Raw genomic sequence first — 18,798 nt, 5'->3', positions numbered from 1 at the left:
CCGTGCTGCAGACTCCATATCCTTTCCCTCACACATATCTCAGTATATGTCTCCTACAGATGAGGATAGTGCCATTCTCATGCTCAGAAAAATTAACCAGAATTCCTTAACATAACCTAGGCCCATGTCCGTGTTCCACTTTCTGTTAGGAGTTCTTAAGGGAAATGGTTACATCTCCTTGCCCCACTTCCATGGGAAATGCAAATAAAAACATACACATGCGCAGAAGAAAGAGGAGCCCTGCCCCAGGTGATGCCCACAGTGGTCAGCAGCCCCTGATGAAGCAGCAGTTGCCTCCAACTGCTGTGATAGTGGGTGGGTTGTTGCAGTTCAAATAAAAGTCATACACGGTCATGTTCAGAAGTCAGCTGGGCTAAGCGTCGGGGTCCTTTAAGAGTTGTTTTTCTGCCCTTTTCTAGGATCCAGGTTAGCCACGTGCTAAATGACACCCACATGAAATTCTCTCTACCATCAAGCCGGAAAGAAATGAAGGACGTGTGTATCCAGTTCGATGGCGGGAACTGTACATCTGTGGGACCCTTGTCGTACATCGCTCTGCCACATTGTTCCCTCATATACCCTGCCACCACCTGGATCAGGTGCTTTCTAGATTCATATTTTTCTGTCATTGTGTGTAAAGGGGCCATGATCTCAGGGTTGTGAGAGAGAGCCCTACATCAGGCTCCGTGCTGGGCGTGGAACCTGCTGAAGATTCCCTCTCTCCCTCTGTCCCCCTCCCCCTTGCCCCACTCTCTCTTTCTCCCTCTCTCTCAAAAAAAAAAAAAAGAAAGAAAAAGAAAAAAGAAAAGAAAAGAAAGAAAGGGGTCATATGCATAAAGATCATGGATTTCACTCAAATAAAGATAGAAATAGTAGTCCTTTGTAAACTCCTCTCACAGAATTCCCCTGAGGATTTATTCCTAGAAAACACACAGACACAAACACACACACACACACACACACACACACCCGACCAGTAGTTGTTCCCTTCAAAACTGCGAGCGTGTCCTGCTTTCCTCTGAGCTGTGGCTACCACAAAGCTCACAGCTAAGTTGTATGTTCATACTGTGGTTTCTCTTCAGTTTGTATGTCTTTCACCCTTTACAATGTTCGTTCCATTGCAGTACCTATGCTTAGCCTGCATTTCTGGTACATATACATGACATCTCACTTCTGCCCGTGACACAAAGCTTCTCTCTTACATCTTTCATTTTATAACCTTTCGAATAAGCTGATTTGAATAATTCGAGGAAATATTGGGAGCTATCTAAATGAAAAGCAGTATCTGCATTTCAAAGATCCTCCCTAAGAGAGAGATTGACATTCCAAAATAAACTCTTCCAATATATTAAAAAATTTTTGTCTAGTTGAATTTAAATTTTCATTCAGATTTTGGAATATAACCCTAAAGATATTTTCATAGTAAGAGATTTCACCTAACACAGCATGAAGCTGATTTTCAAAGTACTGTCTAGATGAAAATGTAGATGAACCTTTGTTTTTAAAAGAAAAAAGAAAAAAAAGAAACGGGAGAAAAACACCTCTAGTCCAGTGTTCATATTTAAGATTAAGTCAGAGGTGGATGTCAGGGTTGGTTTCTTTTCTTGGCTTGTAGGTAAATGGTCTCTTCCTTGTGTCTTCATATGGTCTTCCCTCTATGACTGTCTGTGTCCTACCCTCCTCTTTTTATAAGGACTCCAGTCATATTACTGGATTAGGGCCCACCCCAATGACCTCATTTAATTTTTAAAGACCCTGTCTCCAAATATAAGAGACGGGGGCTTGGGACTTCAACAGTTCTGCCCGGAACAGTGGTATGAGAAAAAGTGAACTCTCCAAACCAAGCCTCTGGCATTGAACCACCTCCGCTGGGATCTAAATCCTTCCTACAAATAAACAGAAACAGTGACATGGCCCTCCCCACATGCCGTGTGTGTTTCATCTATTAACTCAGTTTATTGTCACAAAGGGAGTAGCCCCTTTAGCAGAAGAGGAAACTGAGGCATAGAGCATTCCAACGACTTGCCTGGCCTCCCAGGCATTCTGGCCCAGGCTGCTATGTGCCAAACCACCAGCATTCTGCTTTGCCATCAAATAAGAGGCTTCTTTATTATCTTTTTAATTGAAGTATCATCGACATATGATATTACAAGAGTTTCAAGTGCACAGCATCGTGATTTGATTAGCTTCTTAGTGTCCAGTCACCTGTGCTAATCTGAGCCCGGGACCCTGAGTTATGCCGGGGCCGGGATGTGGCTCTTAGGCAGCTCAGCCCCAATTTCTAGAAACAGCAACAGGCTGGCATGAGGCCAACTCAGCCTTTTCCCCCTTGTGACTGGGTCACGGCCTCATGTCTTCCTTCTGCCCTATACAGATTGGCCTCCTCATGCTCACCTCGCGGTCTTGTCACCCTGGGCCTGGCTGGTGCACAGAGCTGACATTCCCAGGCTCCTGTCCCCTGGAATGACCTACATGAATGGGGAGGGGGGAGATGAGGGCGCCAGAGCTGGGGACAGCTGTTTATTTCACATCTAATGACCACTTGGCTTCTGTGCGATTATGTGCTGAGAATATGTGAAATCATTTGGCTTGGTTTTGGAGAGAATGGAGCTGTTATTTATATGGCCTACCAAATGGGAATTTATAGTTTTAATGTCATTTATAATTTTACCTTGTCCAAAATGTTCCCTATCTCCCTAAATAAAGTATAATTGGTAGGTTGGGAGTTTGATTTTGAAAATTGTTAGATTGAAGTATCTTAATATAGATTAAACAGCAATCAAACAAAATTCTGTTTAGTGAAACCTTTTCAGGGTATAGCCAATGATCTGATTATATGTGGCAACGTGACACAGCAAGGCTCCAAATTCTGTAAAAGAATTTGGGCATTTTCCTAGAATTAACGCCGGATCTGACCTGAATTTTTATATTTATGTATCTTAAAAACTATACGTTTGTGGCCGGTATCATTAAAAGAGTTATAGAATTGTCCCACATTTGAAATTAAAATGTATTACTTGGCTCTCACACATAACTGAGTTTTATATTAAGTGTGAATAAAGTGATAGCTTTGTTCATAAATGCAAAATGCCTGCCTGTTTACTATGAAACTCCTCTTGTTGCTTTTTTCTTTGCAGTGGTGGTCAAAATATAACCATCGTGGGCAGAAATTTTGACGTAATTGACAACTTAATCATTTCACACGAGTTAAAAGGAAACATAAATGTAAGTCTCCAGCTACCTTGTAATCATAGTAATTTTCAAGGATGATTTTGTTTTCATCACACTACCATCCCTTGGGGAGTATCTTTTATTTCTGTGCCTTTACAAGCTTTTACCTGTTGGGGGATATACAGTATCTGGGCTCTGAGGGCAGTAACAAGACCTGTCCTTGCGGTGCAGTATTTCCCGTTGTGACACAGAGGAGAGAGAATGAGCTTGGTATGACAAGGTCTGCCATTGTCACCATGTGGGCTTTGTAGGGAGGCACTTTAATGGAACCATGTTTAGAAATAAGTGTGAAAATGCCTGTGAGGGGTGAGCGTGTGATGGCGTTCCCATTGTGTGGACAGAGCTGAGGTTCTGAGGCCAAGTGACCTGCCCGAGTCCCCGAAATCTTGCCATGGACTTTCCTGCCATTGTCTGATTTGGTCCCTTTCCTGCTGACCTGGCCTCCTCTTACCTGGCATTTTCCCCACACGGGGGTCTGGTTTCCAGCCCTTGTCCACTCGTTAGCACCAACAGGAGGCCCAGAAGGGCCTCGTCCCACAAAATGAAGCATTTCAGATACAGGTTGGGCCTCTGAGGGCACTCCGACCCTCTTCTCGAATGCTCTCCCCATTCTCTCTTCTCCGTTCTCTCCTTCCTTAACGAGAGATGTGAGAGAAGCAGCCTCTCGGGGCCCCACCTGACCACTTCCTGCCAGAGTGGGCAGGTGTGCTCGTGGCCACAGACATGGCCGTGCTTTGGACCCATGTGGCTTGGGGCCTGGACACAGACAGCCTTCCTGAGTCACCCTTACAGCCTCATCAACACACATCCACCCCCTGACATAGCTGGAGCCAGTTCCTGGCCTCACTTCTCTATGTGGACACACACCGGTTTTGGGTTCTTCACATCGCCAGAAATGCACATAAGAGCTCCAGGGTTAGAGAGGTGTTCAGGGGGAGGGAGATGTTGTCTGTCTTAGCCTTTTGTGTCAGATCTTCCCACCTGTGGCCTCTTCCTACCCTCTCTTTTCTTTTTCTTTCTTTTTTTAAAGATTTTTTTTAATTTTAGAGAGAGATTGAGAGAGCACATGGAGGTACAAGGCAGAGGGAGAGGGAGAGTCCAAAGAAGATGCCATGCTAAATGTGGAGCCCAGTGTGGGGCTCAATCCCACAACCCCGAGACCATGACCCGAGCTGAAGTCAAGTCAGACACTTGACCAGCTGAGCCACACAGGGGCTCCCCCCCGCCTCCCGCCCAACCCCGCTCTTTTCATCTCCAATAGTAGAAAGTCAAAAACAGGTGAACTCCCACCTGAGATTTTTTTCACAAGTCTTACTGCTCTCTTTCGTTTTTTTGTTTTGAGATTGTATCTTCAAGCATCCATACCCAACGTGGGGCTCAAACTCCCAGCCCCAGGGTCAAGTCACACAGCCTGCAGACTGAGCCTGCCAGGAGCCCTTACGGTTCTTCTTCAAGACCTTGCTCAGTCTCTTTTCCAGGGGCTTTCTGTGCCCATATCTCTGCACCCCTAAAAATGACAGTATTGACATTTTTTGTGACTAAACCTGTAAAACAGGCCACACTTTCTGTGTTCTCTCCAGCCTTCATGCATTGCATTTTCATGGGGCCACATTGTCCCTTTTGCTTTTGTTTCCCTGATTTCCTGTTAGGCCTGCAAAACCTTTTCCTCACTTGGGGTCAGTGATCTCCGCTAAGCGCCACAGACATTCCCTGGATGAGGAGGGATGTGGTCAGTGGTGTGCAGGTCACCGCAGCCTCCCTGGGGCACCGTCCACTCCCTGCCTGCATTTCCCAACCCACCTTGAGGACTCTCGGGACACACAGACCCTGCAAAGTCTTTGGTGCCAAGCATCCTTCTTTGTCTTGGCTCCTTCTGTCTGCGCCCCTTTCTCCGTCGCATGACCCCAGGAGCAATCGCTAAGAGCATTTGCAGGGACAGCAGCTAGCATCTGTGGAGTGCTGACTGTGTGCCTGGCATGATTGGAAGCATTTCTGCACATGTAATCCCATGTAATTTCACTCCCATTTAGTTGAATGAGCCCTCATCACATTTAATGTGATTTCGGGTTCATTCAGCTCTGTAAAGGGAGGTAGTATCAGTTTCCCCAGTTTGCAGATGAGAAATTAGAAGCACAGAGAAGTTCAGTTGCCCGGGTCACCTCGCTCCTCCTATGCAGGGTTGGGGCTCAGAAACGAAGTTGATTTTTGTTGCCTTTTTAATTGGTTTTGTTTGTTTGTTTGTTTTTATTTGTTTTTAAAGGTTTAATTTATTTATTTGACAGAGACCGTGAGAGAGAGAACACAAGCAGGGGGAGTGGGAGAGGGAGAAGCAGGCTTCCCGTCAAGCAGGGAGCCCAGGGCTTGATCCCAGGATCTTGGGATCATGACCTGAGCCAAAGGCAGCTGCTTAACGACGGAGCCACCCAGGTGCCCGGGAACGAAGTTGTTAAAAATGCTCTTTTCTCCTCCCTCAGGTCTCTGAATATTGTGTGACAGATTCCTGCAGGTTTTTAGCCCCCAGTTTAAAGAGTTCAAAAGCGCGTACGAACGTCACCGTGAAGCTGAGAGTCCAGGACACCTTCTTGGACTGCGGAAGTCTGCAGTATCTTGAGGACCCTAGGTTCACGGGGTGTCGGGTCGAACCCGAGGGGGACACAGAGCTGGAAGTAAAAATTCAAGTATGTTTCTTGCTTCCTTTGGGTGGGACGCACCCCCCACCTCAAAGGGCAAGGACAAGGAGTGGTTGGGTCTGTGGGTTCCCTTGGGTGCCCTGATTTCTTCTTCTCCTCTTTGTTCTTCCCAGAAAGAAAATGACGAGTTCAACATCTCCAAGACAGACATTGAAATCACTCTCTTCCACGGGGAAAACGAGCAATTAAATTGCAGTTTTGAAAACATTACGAGAAATCAAGATCTCACCATCATCCTTTGCAAAATCAAAGGCATCAGTAATGCAAACAGCATCGACACCTCGTCCAAGAAAGTTCGTGTAAGTTACCTGAGGGTCCTACCTATTGATTATACCTTATTTGAGGCACTTGCTTGGCGACACAGGAGCCAGAATGGCATCTGTCACAGATCTCTAGCTCTTAGCTTTAAATAGCAGATAAACAAAGCTGCTATTGCAGGCGCACTCACAATTCTTCCAAAATAACTGGCGGAACCCATCCATATGCCTATTCGAATGTTAAAGCATTGAATGCACCATTGTCTATAATGCTAACGAGCCTTGATAGCTTTTGTTCTAGCCATACATTTAGACAGTCGCACCTGCAGGCGGAATCTCCAGATCACGGATGAATGATCCACTGTTCTTTTGCCAAATGTAAGGATGACATGTCTTAGCAGAAACCCAGAACACTCAGAGTAACATTCGATTCTGATGGAGACCAGATGATCTCTGGGCCGTGGGCTGCTTCCTCCGTCATGGAGTCAGGCTTGCCACAGTTCTCGTCCCGACATGTTTTGAGGGGCCCATCACGGGTAAATTTATGTCCCATAATGAAGATGGGAGACCCTTGGGAACAGAAACCTATTAGAAGTCTTTCTTTATGGTGTTCATGCCATATGAGGCTCTCTACAGTCTATACCCTCCCAAAAATGCTTTATGATCTGTAGTCATAAATACTGAATAAAGGTCAAGAAAAAAGAGCATCAGACTAGAGCACCCACACCCCCCCCACACACAATATGTGTTCATGTCCCAGCTGTGCCAGCTAATAGTTGCATGGCCTTAGGTAAGTCACTTGGCTTAGCTGAGCCTCCCTTGGTCCATCTGTGTGGTAAAGAGGATAATCGATAATCAACATGACAATCAGTCAATACGATCATCAGTAATGACAGCTGAACTCACAAGCGCCCCCACGGGTCACACTGGCTGAGGAGAGCAAGGCTAGCTATCTCTATTCAGGAAATGGTCTCTGAGTGCCTCTTCTGTGATGGGAACACAGGGGAGAAGAAAACAGATCCCCCAGGTTCTGCCTTTGTGGGGATTACCTAAAGAGACATGGAACGAAGAATGTACATGAAAAATGTGTGAGGTTGTGGTGATCGCCATGGAGAAGCATGAAGCAGGGGCAGGCAGTGCTGCAGGGTGTGCAGGGAGGGCAGCCAAGGACTCTTTGGGAAGATGACATTTGAGTAAGGACCTCCAGGAGGAGAGGGAATGAGCCAGCACCTCTCTGGGGTAGAGAGTTCTAGGCCTGCAGGTTGCAAAGATCTTGAGGCAGGAGCCTGTCTGGTGCATTTGAGGAGCAACAAGCAGCCCAGTGTGGCTAGGGCAGAGGGAACAAGGGGGAGTATTCAAGGAGGCTGGAGAAGTAACCAAGGGAGTAGGGAGAGGTAACAGATCATTAGGAACGTGTGGGCCAGGGCCTACTGAGCCTGAGTGGCTCAGTTGTTTAAACACCTTCCTTCAGCTCAGGTCATGATCCCAGGATCCTGGGATTGAGTTCCGCATTGGGCTTCCTGCTCAGTGGGGAGTCTGTTTCTCCCACTGCCCCTTCTCCCTGCTTGTGATCTCTGTCTCTCTCAAATTAATAAATAACATCTTGGTGGGGGGAGTTAAAAAACAAAACAAAACAAAAAAACGTGCGAGCCATTGTGAGGGCTTGGCTTTGAGCTTTGGGAAGCCACTAGGGAGTTTTGGCTAGGACTGTCTTGAGCCCATTCACTCAAATGATGCATTTAGTCTTCGAGACAACTTTCTGAAGAGTCACTATCCACAGGAAGTAAGATAAGGTAACTGTCTGCCTCAATTAAGTACTAATGGGTGAAAACCCAAATCACAACTTTGGGAAAGGAATCACAGGTACGTGTTGAGGGCTTTCGAAGCATTCTTTAGGGTGCCTCATCAATACAAAGCTGGATTACAAAGGTGGCATCTTGGTTTATGAGGAAGGTAAAGATAAGGTAAGGCTGTGTTAAACCCCTAGGGCAAAGAGGACTCAATTCTAAAATCTTCAGGTGCAGTCCAGTGCTCCTCAACTGACATATTTGGAAAGTGAGGCACAGTGCATGTTCTCGATGTGCTCAAGTTCACATAACCAACCCATCTGAGGTGGGACTTGAATTCATATATCCCACCTAGCTTGTCACCTTTTTGTATCTTGGGGGAAATAATCTGGAGGAAAAAATGTGTCCATACATATGGTGCCGAACTCAATGAATCTAATGACATTCTGTCCCATTAGGTCAAACTGGGAAACTTGGAGCTCTACGTTGAGCAGGAAACAGTTCCTACCACTTGGTATTTTCTGATTGTCCTTCCCGTCTTGCTAGTGATTGTCATCTTTGGTAAGTGTCCTGTTCGATTTTGTCAGAGAAATGATTCCCTGGGGCCTCTCGTCAGGCCAGCAGACTCCGCTTTCAGGAACTGTCTGCCTCAATTAAGTACTAATGGGTGAAAACCCAAATCACAACTTTGGGAAAGGAATCACAGGTACATGTTGAGGGCTTTCAAAGCATTCTTTAGGGTGCCTCATCAATACAAAGCTGGATTACAAAGGTGGCATCTTGGTGTTTGAGATACATCGTCCACTTTTCTTCCCCAATACTGTGAATCATGATGACAGATGTCCCATTTACATTATTCTTTCAGAATTCCTCTGGCATTTTGGACTTTCAGGATCTGGTCATCTCCTCCTGCCTTCTCACCTCACCAAACACCACCCCCGGCTCCAACCCCAGCTCTGCTTTTCCTGGCAGAACTACCTTTTAGAAGCGCAATCTGTACCATCTATTAAAATGTCGCAAGGCTCATCCGAGCACAGCAATCTCAGGGTTGTTGCTTGCTGGCTGAATCTGGGCCACCAATCTGTTTTGTTTGGCCCACACAGCATTTTTTTAACTATGAAGTAGCTGATAGCATTTTAAAATTAGGTGAGCCACCTATGTTGTATACCTGAGACCAATGTAACATTTGTGTCCACTGTACTTCAACTAAAAAATAATTTAAGTTGAGTCACATTTTTAAAAATATCTCTAGAAAATTTGAAAGATCTGGCTCATTGCATCTCCACTTTTCCATAGCATCAGTTTACAGGAGCTGAATAGCAGTGGCACCATGAGGGAGGGCATGTGGTCACTGGGGTTTTGCCACAGTCCCCACCACACCCTGTTGTCTCCACCTGGGCCACATGACTCACCTGCATACCAGACCCCTGTAACAATTTAGTGTGTGACCTGGTTCTGAGCTGCTTTTCATCCAAAGTCTGTTTCCCCTTGCCCATCTCAGAAATAGAACCCCTCTCCACCAACTGAGAGAGCACTTCCCATCTGTTGATTTCACACAGGTGTTGCCTTTCTAGCACTTTCTGTTAATAGTTGCTACTGTTTCCTTCCATCCACTCCTTCATTCATCCATCCCCACACCCACTGAACACATGTGTTGTCGGTAATAGTGCAAGCCTCCGGAGCTAGAGAGCATAAGGGAAGGCCCGGCCCTTTCTCCCGGTGGGTTCTCAGTCCAGAGAGGGAAAGATTTCTGTGTGTGTTTAACTGGCCCGATGGAATGAATTCATTTTGCAGAGGCCCTATTTTGGCTTGTGGATGGTCATTTCAGGTATTGTCTTGTGGCTTCTTCTCACGTTGTCCACCCCTGTTCTGTAGCTGGAATCCAGAGTTGGGCTTGATATTTTAATAAAGTCCTGGCTGGCACTGCCTTCAAGTAAGAAGATTACGTATAAATTCTAAACACTGAGCTCTATTTTGAGAATCCGCCAGTGGCAAGCAGCTGTAGACAGCAGTCTCCCCATAAAGTCCTCTCCGCTTTGTGACTTACTAGCAGCCGCTGATCTCTTCCTGTGCCGTGTGTGACTCAGCGCTCCTGTCCCCTCACTGTGGCATAGACGTTGTTTGTGCTCTTTACGGTGAGGTGGGCTCACTTTGACCCATAGCTTTGGCTCCACTGGTAGTGGCAGTGCCCTTTAAAATTCTCATCCCCTTTTTGCCATGATTCTAGGCCATTATGGGTGACCAGCAGCTTGAGCAGGTGTAAAGTGTACAAGTATTTTAGCCCATCGGTCACGTCATTAGTGAAAACACAAAGCGTCCTGGCCAAGGCCTGCCGCCTTCTGAACATCTCCACTGTGGCTTCCCCAGTTGTCAGCCAATAAAAACCCACTGCTGGGTGGGTGCCACAGCCTCACTGCCTTTCCCTGCCCTGAGCCCTTGTAACCTGAAATGTGGCCCAAAGGATGCTGACCCTAAATCATGCTCCTGGAGGAAGAGGTTCCGTGGCCACATAAGTTTGGAAATCACTGTGCGCCCCATCCTTTTTTGAAGATGCATAGTGCATGTTAGGGTGAAGACTGTTGAGTTTGTGAAATGATCCAGTGAAGAACCGCACTGAGTTTTGCTTCCTCCAGGATCCTTCATATCTACGGGTCCTTCAATCATGCAGTTGCTATTAAAGGAGGGAAACCTTTCCAGAATAATAACGTAGTTGACCATTGTTGAATATTCTTTTTAAAAAAACAACTTCTGAATGCTTTCTGTGAGTTACTTCTTGCATTCGTCTCAACATCACAGTGAGGTGTGAGCCCTTTGGCCAATAAAGCAGCCAGGCACAGAGATGCTAAGGAACTTACCCCGGGGTCACACAGCTCATAGTTGGCAGAGTGGGGATGTGAACTGAGAGTGTTCAGGGCACTGTCTCAACAGCACAGTTAGAAGCAAGACAAAGTGGGGAAGAAGCCATGTCCCAGATGCCAGGGCTCATTGTGGACCGCTCCCAATGTCAGCCGACTTGATCTATGCAAGTTTGCTTACGGAGCTCGCTGTGGATCTGTGATTTCCTTCTGCAATTGTGGCTTGACTTTATTTCTCCAGGGATGTTTAGAAACATTGAAAAAAAGAATGGAACAATATCAGCCACCGTGGCTGCAGGGAAAACGTGGCTTATTTCATTACTTTTCAGCCAGCTGGGATCGTTGGTTACAAGCGAGGTTATTTGATTTAGTTCTTACTTTTAAGGTGGGTGGTTTTCTGTTTCCCTGTTACATTTCAGCATCTTCCTCTTTAGAGTGACCCCTCACTGGGACTTTTTCCCTTTATAAATTCCACCTCTTAAATGCTGTTCTTTTCTCTCTTCCTCTGTCTCTGTCTCTGTCTCTCTCTCTCTGTAAAAGAAACGTCAAGGTTGGCTTCGTTTTCCTTTTTGTTTTTGAAGTTAACGTGTCAATCTGATGCTAGATTTCTGTCTCCTCAGCGGCCGTGGGGGTAACCAGGCACAAATCGAAGGAGCTGAGCCGCAAACAGAGCCAACAGCTGGAGCTCCTGGAGAGTGAGCTCCGGAAAGAGATACGTGATGGTAGGCTCCAAAATTTTATTTGTGGAAAAAGGAGCTTTTTTTTTTTTTTTTTTTTTCCTTTTTTAAACAATCTTCTCACTACCACCATGCCCCGCCCCGTTAAATGGAGCTGGCCAGAGTAACAAGAACTGTTGTATAATAGAAGACATCTGAGCGGTGGGGTCTAGGCCTGGCTCTGTGTTTATTTCAGCTCTGCTCTGCAGCCAACCAAGTAATTATCCATTGTTTCTTCTTTAATGAAAACCAAGGTCATCCTCCGTGTTAGACAAAACAGCAGAAGATCTTATCCATTGTTTGTTGAGTTAAAATATTGCTCTTGGGATTCTGTTTTGCAGGCTTTGCTGAGCTGCAGATGGATAAATTGGATGTGGTTGATAGTTTTGGAACCGTTCCCTTCCTTGACTACAAACATTTTGCTCTGAGAACTTTCTTCCCCGAGGTAAAAGAGCATTGATCATATTCCTTAAGGTTGAGTCTTGAATAATAATGAAGGAGCTTGTTGCTCTCATCAAAAAACGGGTGTTTTCTTCCAAGGCAGCTATAGATAATGTGCTTGGTATGAAATAAGGGCTTCAGTTTGAGCAGAGCAGGGAGAAGGATAATTATTAATTGGATTGATTAGGGCATAAAGCAGTGATGGGTCACTGACGATTATTCTTTGTCCAGTAACAAAAACCTAGGAGGGACAGAAGTTCAGAGTGATGATTTTTGTTTTATTTTACTACCTGTTTAGAGCTGAATTTGTAGCTGGGAAGCGAGCTAGTTTATTTAAAAATCAATAAATTGTGGGCTGGCCAATTTGTTGTGTTTATCTGCATGACTTCCATTGCAGCTACTAGATTTTTCACTATTACTTCTCAATTGGAAATGAAAAGTATTGTGGGCCAGGAGGAAGGGAGGGAGACATGTATGGAATCTTGAGTTGATAGCAGCCATTTTTAGCAATGTTGAGTTTTTCATGGTTCTCTCCACCAGTTGTTCTCTGCTGATCAGTCCATATCATCCTCATTTCATAGAAATAGATGCACGAAATGATTGACGAATGCATCCTGGGACCCCGAGGAGCAGTCTCCTTTAGCCCTTTGGGTTTTCATCTTGCTCTGTTCTGACGCCTCCATCTTGTCTCCTACTCACTCAGCCTTTGTCCTTTACACTCCCGAGTCTTGAGCAAAGTACACTCATCTGCCCGTCCCCACCTTCACATCCTGATTGCACCCCTGCCCCACTCCGCTCACTGGTGACCACAGAGGGGCCCAAACTCTGGAACATCAACACAGACGATCATATTTCAATCTAGACTTCTGAGCAAAGCCAGGTCAAAACAGAGCTGTATCACCTTACCTGAAGCTTCTCAGCTACATTTGGCCCAAAGCCTAGGGTTCAGAAACTCAGACACAGGCAGTAAGCAATTTCCAGCTTCTCTATATTTCTAGAAGCAGACACCATGATATGTGATGCTGTGTCTGGAGGTTGGGATACCTCCATAAAACATCCACCATATAAAACACCCATGATATATATATATATATATATATATATATATATATATATATATATATTGGGGGGGTGTTGTAAATCAAGAAAACTAGAAAACTATAAATGAGACTTCAATTTTTTTGTGCTTGTAAATATACTTTTTTAAACTTCTCCTCCCAGAGTATCAGGCACCAAGGCTTGTATTTGCCCCCTCACCCACCCATGTCCACGGCAGAACACCACCGAGGGAGAAAGTTCAGTTCCCTGAATCAGGATGACTATGCAGGACATCATGAGTCCTATTTCCCAGCTATCTGAGATCCCCATTAAGAATTTAATAGGAATAAAACAACAGCGATTTCTACCATCCACACGAGGCTTGTGTGGGCTTTTACAGTTAATGATTGCCCTTGAGTGCTGAAGAGAGTCATCTGTGGCCTGAAAAAGAAATTGTCCTATCTTCTAAATTCAGTAATCAAGAGCGAGATAAGTGATGAATGCAAAAGACGCTATTGCAAGTTGAGTGTTTTGAGGGAAAAAGAAAATCCCGGGTAAAAGGCTGTATTATTTTAGAAGAGAGATACAGTTGACCCTAGAACAACACAGGTTTGAACTGCACAGGTGCACTTATACATGGATTTTTTTTTTTCTCAATCAAATAGTGCAGTCCTATAAATGTATATCCTCTTCCCTGTGATTTTCTTAGTAACATTTTCTTTTCTCTAGCTTACTCTATGGTAAGAATACAGTATATAATACAGAAAACATACAAAATGTGTGTTCATTGGTAAGGCTTCTGGTCAGCAGCAGGCAATGTATTAGTAGTTAAGTTTTGGGGGAAAGTTACACGCCAATTTTTGACTACCCACAGGGTCCGTGTTCCTCCCCTCATCCCACATTGATCAAGGGTCATCGGTAGTTGCAGGAAGCCAAACAGACTTAACTCAGGGTTCTGTGTAATCTCGAAGAGCAACTGGGAAAGCCAGGAAGACTGAAGTCAGGAGGAGTCAGTAAAGGAGAAGACCAGGAAAAGCGGGCATCACTATCAGAACCCTAGCAAGACCTGAGTTAAAATGGACTTTATAATGAAAGGTCTAGAGGATGGAGGAACATAGTCTGCGATGTCATAGATCAGGAACCCCATCCTCTAGGCCTGGGGACAGCTGGTAGACTGAGAACTTGAGCAGTCAGCACCTACTGGACACCAGTAGACAGAACCAGAGGAAATGGTAGGTTCGCAGAGGCCGACGTATGACCCATTCTGGCTCTGCGCTGGTTTTTGGCTCTTCACAGTTTTCCTTTTCATTGTATTGACTACTTTGTTTTGCTTAGAATAGGAGCAAAAATAAGGGTGAGCAGTGCATCCCATCTCCTAGAAGAAGGAAATTTAAATGAAAGGAGGAAGGAGCCTTAGAACACAGGGAGCTGTGGTGGCATTTCCCTATTTAAGGTCAGGAATCGATCTGCTTAAACTGTCGTCCATATCAAGTTGGTTCAGCAGAAAAATGTTAGGACCTAGAAAATGCAAACCCAGGGTATGAGTTCTCTGCATATTACTAAGGGAGGGCATGACCAAAATAGTTTGAGGTCGTCTGCTTAAGCTAACAAATTTGAAACTATAAAGCAAAAATTCTCTGCAGAAGAAATTTACTTTAATGAGGTGTGAAAATAGACTAAAGTTTCAAATATTACCCCCAAAAAAGAGGAAGAGAAAAACCTGAATGTTCATGTTTTTATTTTCATTCTGTTGACTCATTTTTACTCAGCATGCTTTTAAAATTTAATCCTTTAATTCCAAGAAGACTTATGATACATTAAAAAGGGAAACTCAAATTGAAAAGTTTATATCCAGGAGCAACATAGCATAGCACATAAAAATAATTGTGGAAACCAGCAGGACAATAACACTGTGATCTAGTTTGCCATAAATTAGTGATAAAAGCAATAAACTTGGCTGAGATAGAACTTACTGTGCATGCATTCATTTTATTTTCACACCAAGTCTAGGAGATGAGAGTTAGGAGTGTCCCCACTTTGCAGATGAGCAAAGTCAGGCACAGAGAGCTTATATAACTTGTCCAAAGTCACGTGACCAGTAGGTGCTAAAACCAAGACTGAAACCCAAGTTTCAGCTTCAGATTTCTAACTTATAACTGCCCCGCTTACCCCATCTCCATGGCACAGTCTCTTGAGACAGTGGATACTACAAAACTAAGACTTATAGAAACTTCGGGACACAACTCAGTATTTATCCCAAGGGGGCAAACTGCTTCAGGAGTGGTCTGCACATTTGCATAATCTTCTTTACCACTTCTTTCACTTTTGAGTCTGTTCTTTGAAAGTGGGAGAGGCCTTCCTCTACCAAAACTGGAACCGATGCAATGATAACGATGCTTCTTAGAGGCTTTCACAACTCACCGGGGCTTCTTGAGAGCTGAATGATTATTTATTATGTATTAGAGGATATAAAATGAACATAAGCCCGGGGCTCTTCAGATTAGCAAACAGAGTCTCCGCTTTATTAAAATGGACTTGGGTATTGTAACAAAAATACACTATTCATTTCCTTTGGATGTTATGAATAATAAAAGTGTCTCCTTCCTCTCAGTCAGGTGGCTTCACACACATCTTCACTGAAGATATGCATGTAAGTCTATAAGTTTTCATTTTTAGCCCATGACTGCCTGCCTTTCATAGTGTCCTCCCCTTCATCATCATCTCCACTGTTGAATTTTTGTGAGCTTTTTGGAATCATGGATTCAGTATTAAATAATTCATTGTCTTCGAAAACCCATTGTGGATCTACCTTCTAACTTTAAGTTTTTAACATTATATTATTATTTTATGTCATATCATGTCACATCATATCATATCATAGAATATTCATTTATTTTTTCCAGAACAGAGATGCCACTGACAAGAATGAAAGTCTCACAGCTTTGGATGCCCTGATTTGTAATAAAAGTTTCCTTGTGACTGTCATCCACACCCTTGAGAAGCAGAAGAACTTTTCAGTGAAGGACAGGTATTAATCAATTTATTTACATTTTGAAAGTCATTAAATACAGAAAATAAAAATGTGAGCTCCTTATTTTATTTTCAGACCACAACCTGAACTTGGTGTCCACATGCCTTGAAAACATGGATTTATCTAGAGGCTGTCTAATCGGGGTCATGAAACCATGATAGCTCCATTTTAGGTCACATGACCCCAATACAGTTCTGTTTTGAAGACACACGCGTGCGCGCGCACACACACACACACACACACTCCTCCTCCCCCACAAAGAAAGCCCTGAAAAACCCCAACACCAAGAAAAAACACGAGTCCTTACTCAAAAAAAGCAGAAGTGCTATTTTCAGTCTTTAAAACACCTAAAAATTTGGGAAAGATACTCACTTCTTGTTTACCACTCTGGCTTAAGTTTAAGAGCCATAAAGACATAAAATGTGCTTGGGTTAACACCGGTGCATGGTTTTTATGGGTTGAGGACAAAGGTGGTTGACCTAAGACATTAAAAAGAACCCAGGTGCCCATAGGATAGCACCCCATTGCCCCTCAGCTTCCATGGAAATTCCCATCAGCGTCAACCTAGTCACGGCTGATAGTTAACCTCATTAACCAAGGCCCTTTGTTTATGTGGTTCTTTGTCATCTGTATATCTTGTTTTTTTCTTCTCTCTCCGTTTTATTGAGATGGAATTGGCATACAGCACTCTAAGTTTAAGATGTATGACACAATGATCTTCCTTGCACCTGTTGCAAAATAATGACCATAACAAGTTCAGTCAGCAACCATCATCTCATACAGATACAGGAAAAAGGGGGGAAAAAATCAACTTTTGGGATTTATTCTTAGAACTTTCAAATGATACAGCAGTGTTAACTGTAGTCACCGTGTTGTATGTTACGTCCGTAGCATCTACTTATCTTGTAGCTGGAAGTTTCTGTGTTTTGTCCACCTTCCTCCAATTCCCCCTCCATTCTCCACTTCTGATAACCCCAAATCTGATCTCGTTTTCCATGAGCTTGGTTATTTTTCTTCTTTTTTTCAGATTCCACATATAAGCAAGATCATACAGTATTTGTCTTTCTCTGATATTTTCATTTAGCATAAGGTCCACAATCCATCCACAATCCATCCGTGTTGTCACAAATGATAAGATTTCATTCTCCTGTATGGCTGAACAGCATTCTGGGGTGCGTGTGGGGGGGGGGGTGTATACACATACACCACACTTTCTTTATCCATTCATCTGCTCACGGACAGTGGGTTGTCTCGATATCTTGAGTATTGTAACCGAGGCTCTGTTTTTAAACAGGTGTCTGTTTGCCTCCTTCTTGACCATTGCACTGCAAACCAAGCTGGTCTATCTGACCAGCATCCTGGAGGTGCTGACCAGGGACTTGATGGAACAGTCCAGCAACATGCAGCCGAAACTCATGCTAAGACGCACAGAGTCTGTGGTCGAGAAACTCCTCACAAACTGGATGTCCGTCTGCCTTTCCGGTTTTCTGCGGGTAAGTGTCACCTCCCGCGGCAGGGTCAGAGGTAAGACAATAGGTGGTTATTTTTAACAGATGCTGATGTCTTTGCCAGGATAAGTCCTGAGCATTCCGTGGTGTCAGCATTTAACCTCTTGTAGACACGGTCCTTCCGAGGAGCACATGGAGGAGAAAATAAAATTGTTTTTGCTGGAACTGGCCTATGGAAATGCAGTTCATTTAGATCTTTCTTTTTCACTTTTAAACAATTTTACTATGGTAAAAAACATCATGAAACCTATCCTCTTACTTGATTTTTAAGGGGTGCCCCCACAGAGTAGGCACGACGTGGTACGATCGATTTCTAGAACTTACTTATCTTGCATAACTGAGATTTTATGCCACTGACTTTTAGCCCACCCTCACATCAGTAATTGACAACCAGAAACCAGAAAATGTCCTGGGTGGAGGGGATATTTCCGATATTGAAGGGAACCCAGTGCGTGCAGGGCCTCTGAAACATCTTGGAAATACCCATTTACCTCCTCATACTGGAAGCTGATTATGCTCAGTTCTAACTAGTCATCCCACATTATTCCATCTGTTTAGCAAGTCCCCAAAGAGCCGCGTGCCCCTCGAGTTTGCTTTGTTGGAATTACTGTATGAATGTGGTCGTAGTCTGATTGAATCTTAAAATCATTTTGAACGCCAACTTGGCGCAGACTTCAGCGGGCAAGGTCATGGCTCCTGGAGCCTGCTGTCCGGTCCGCACCTGGACCCCGTACCCCGCTAGAGGAGGCTTCTGCACCTCTCTGAGCCTTGGGTTTATAGCCGAGAGCCCTATCTTAGGACTACTCTGAAGCCCAGATGAGAGAATGGGTGCAGTGGTTTAGCACCAAGAAAGCACTCCGTATATGTTGACCGTTACTGGTATAAAATATTAATAGGACAAGAGGAGTGTCCCGTTGAACCCGATCATCATACAGCCCCTCCGAGGCCCCTGGTACAGAAGCTTCTTATCCTTGTTTAATTTCACCAGCCATCCAGATTCCAGCAAAACTGCATAATTGTGTATTTGTAGCCAGTTCCAAAATCTAATTAAACTTTGAATAAGATACACTGCTATGCCACAGGTTTTAACAGTGCTACTTAAGTTTGGATCCAAAAGCAGCACTTTAAATAGACTGTGCTTAGTTTAATGTTTAATGCAATCTTACAAGTAGATGCACAACATTTTTTTTTTTTTTTTACGAACGCCGTCCTCTCCCAAGGCACTACCCATTTATTAAGATTAA

The 18,798-nt window shown here is 44.2% G+C and overlaps 1 protein-coding gene across 1 annotated transcript in view; it reads left to right on the top strand.

Annotated features, from left to right (window-relative positions):
- Positions 1-18,798, top strand: part of PLXNC1 (plexin C1) — a 143,897-nt gene that overhangs the window by 81,086 nt on the left and 44,013 nt on the right. The window contains exons 12-21 of the mRNA XM_082739261.1: positions 420-599; positions 3,138-3,225; positions 5,706-5,909; positions 6,035-6,220; positions 8,424-8,526; positions 11,441-11,542; positions 11,878-11,981; positions 15,627-15,665; positions 15,919-16,043; positions 17,341-17,539. Of these exons, the coding sequence (XP_082595387.1) occupies positions 420-599; positions 3,138-3,225; positions 5,706-5,909; positions 6,035-6,220; positions 8,424-8,526; positions 11,441-11,542; positions 11,878-11,981; positions 15,627-15,665; positions 15,919-16,043; positions 17,341-17,539 (1,330 nt within the window). The remainder of the gene's footprint in view (positions 1-419; positions 600-3,137; positions 3,226-5,705; positions 5,910-6,034; positions 6,221-8,423; positions 8,527-11,440; positions 11,543-11,877; positions 11,982-15,626; positions 15,666-15,918; positions 16,044-17,340; positions 17,540-18,798) is intronic.

Source organism: Mustela nivalis, assembly GCF_964662115.1.
Source record: "Mustela nivalis genome assembly, chromosome: 7".
NCBI lineage: Eukaryota > Metazoa > Chordata > Mammalia > Carnivora > Mustelidae > Mustela > Mustela nivalis.
The sequence above is the reverse complement of the archived record's forward strand: the minus strand, read 5'-3'. Positions and strand labels throughout refer to the sequence as shown.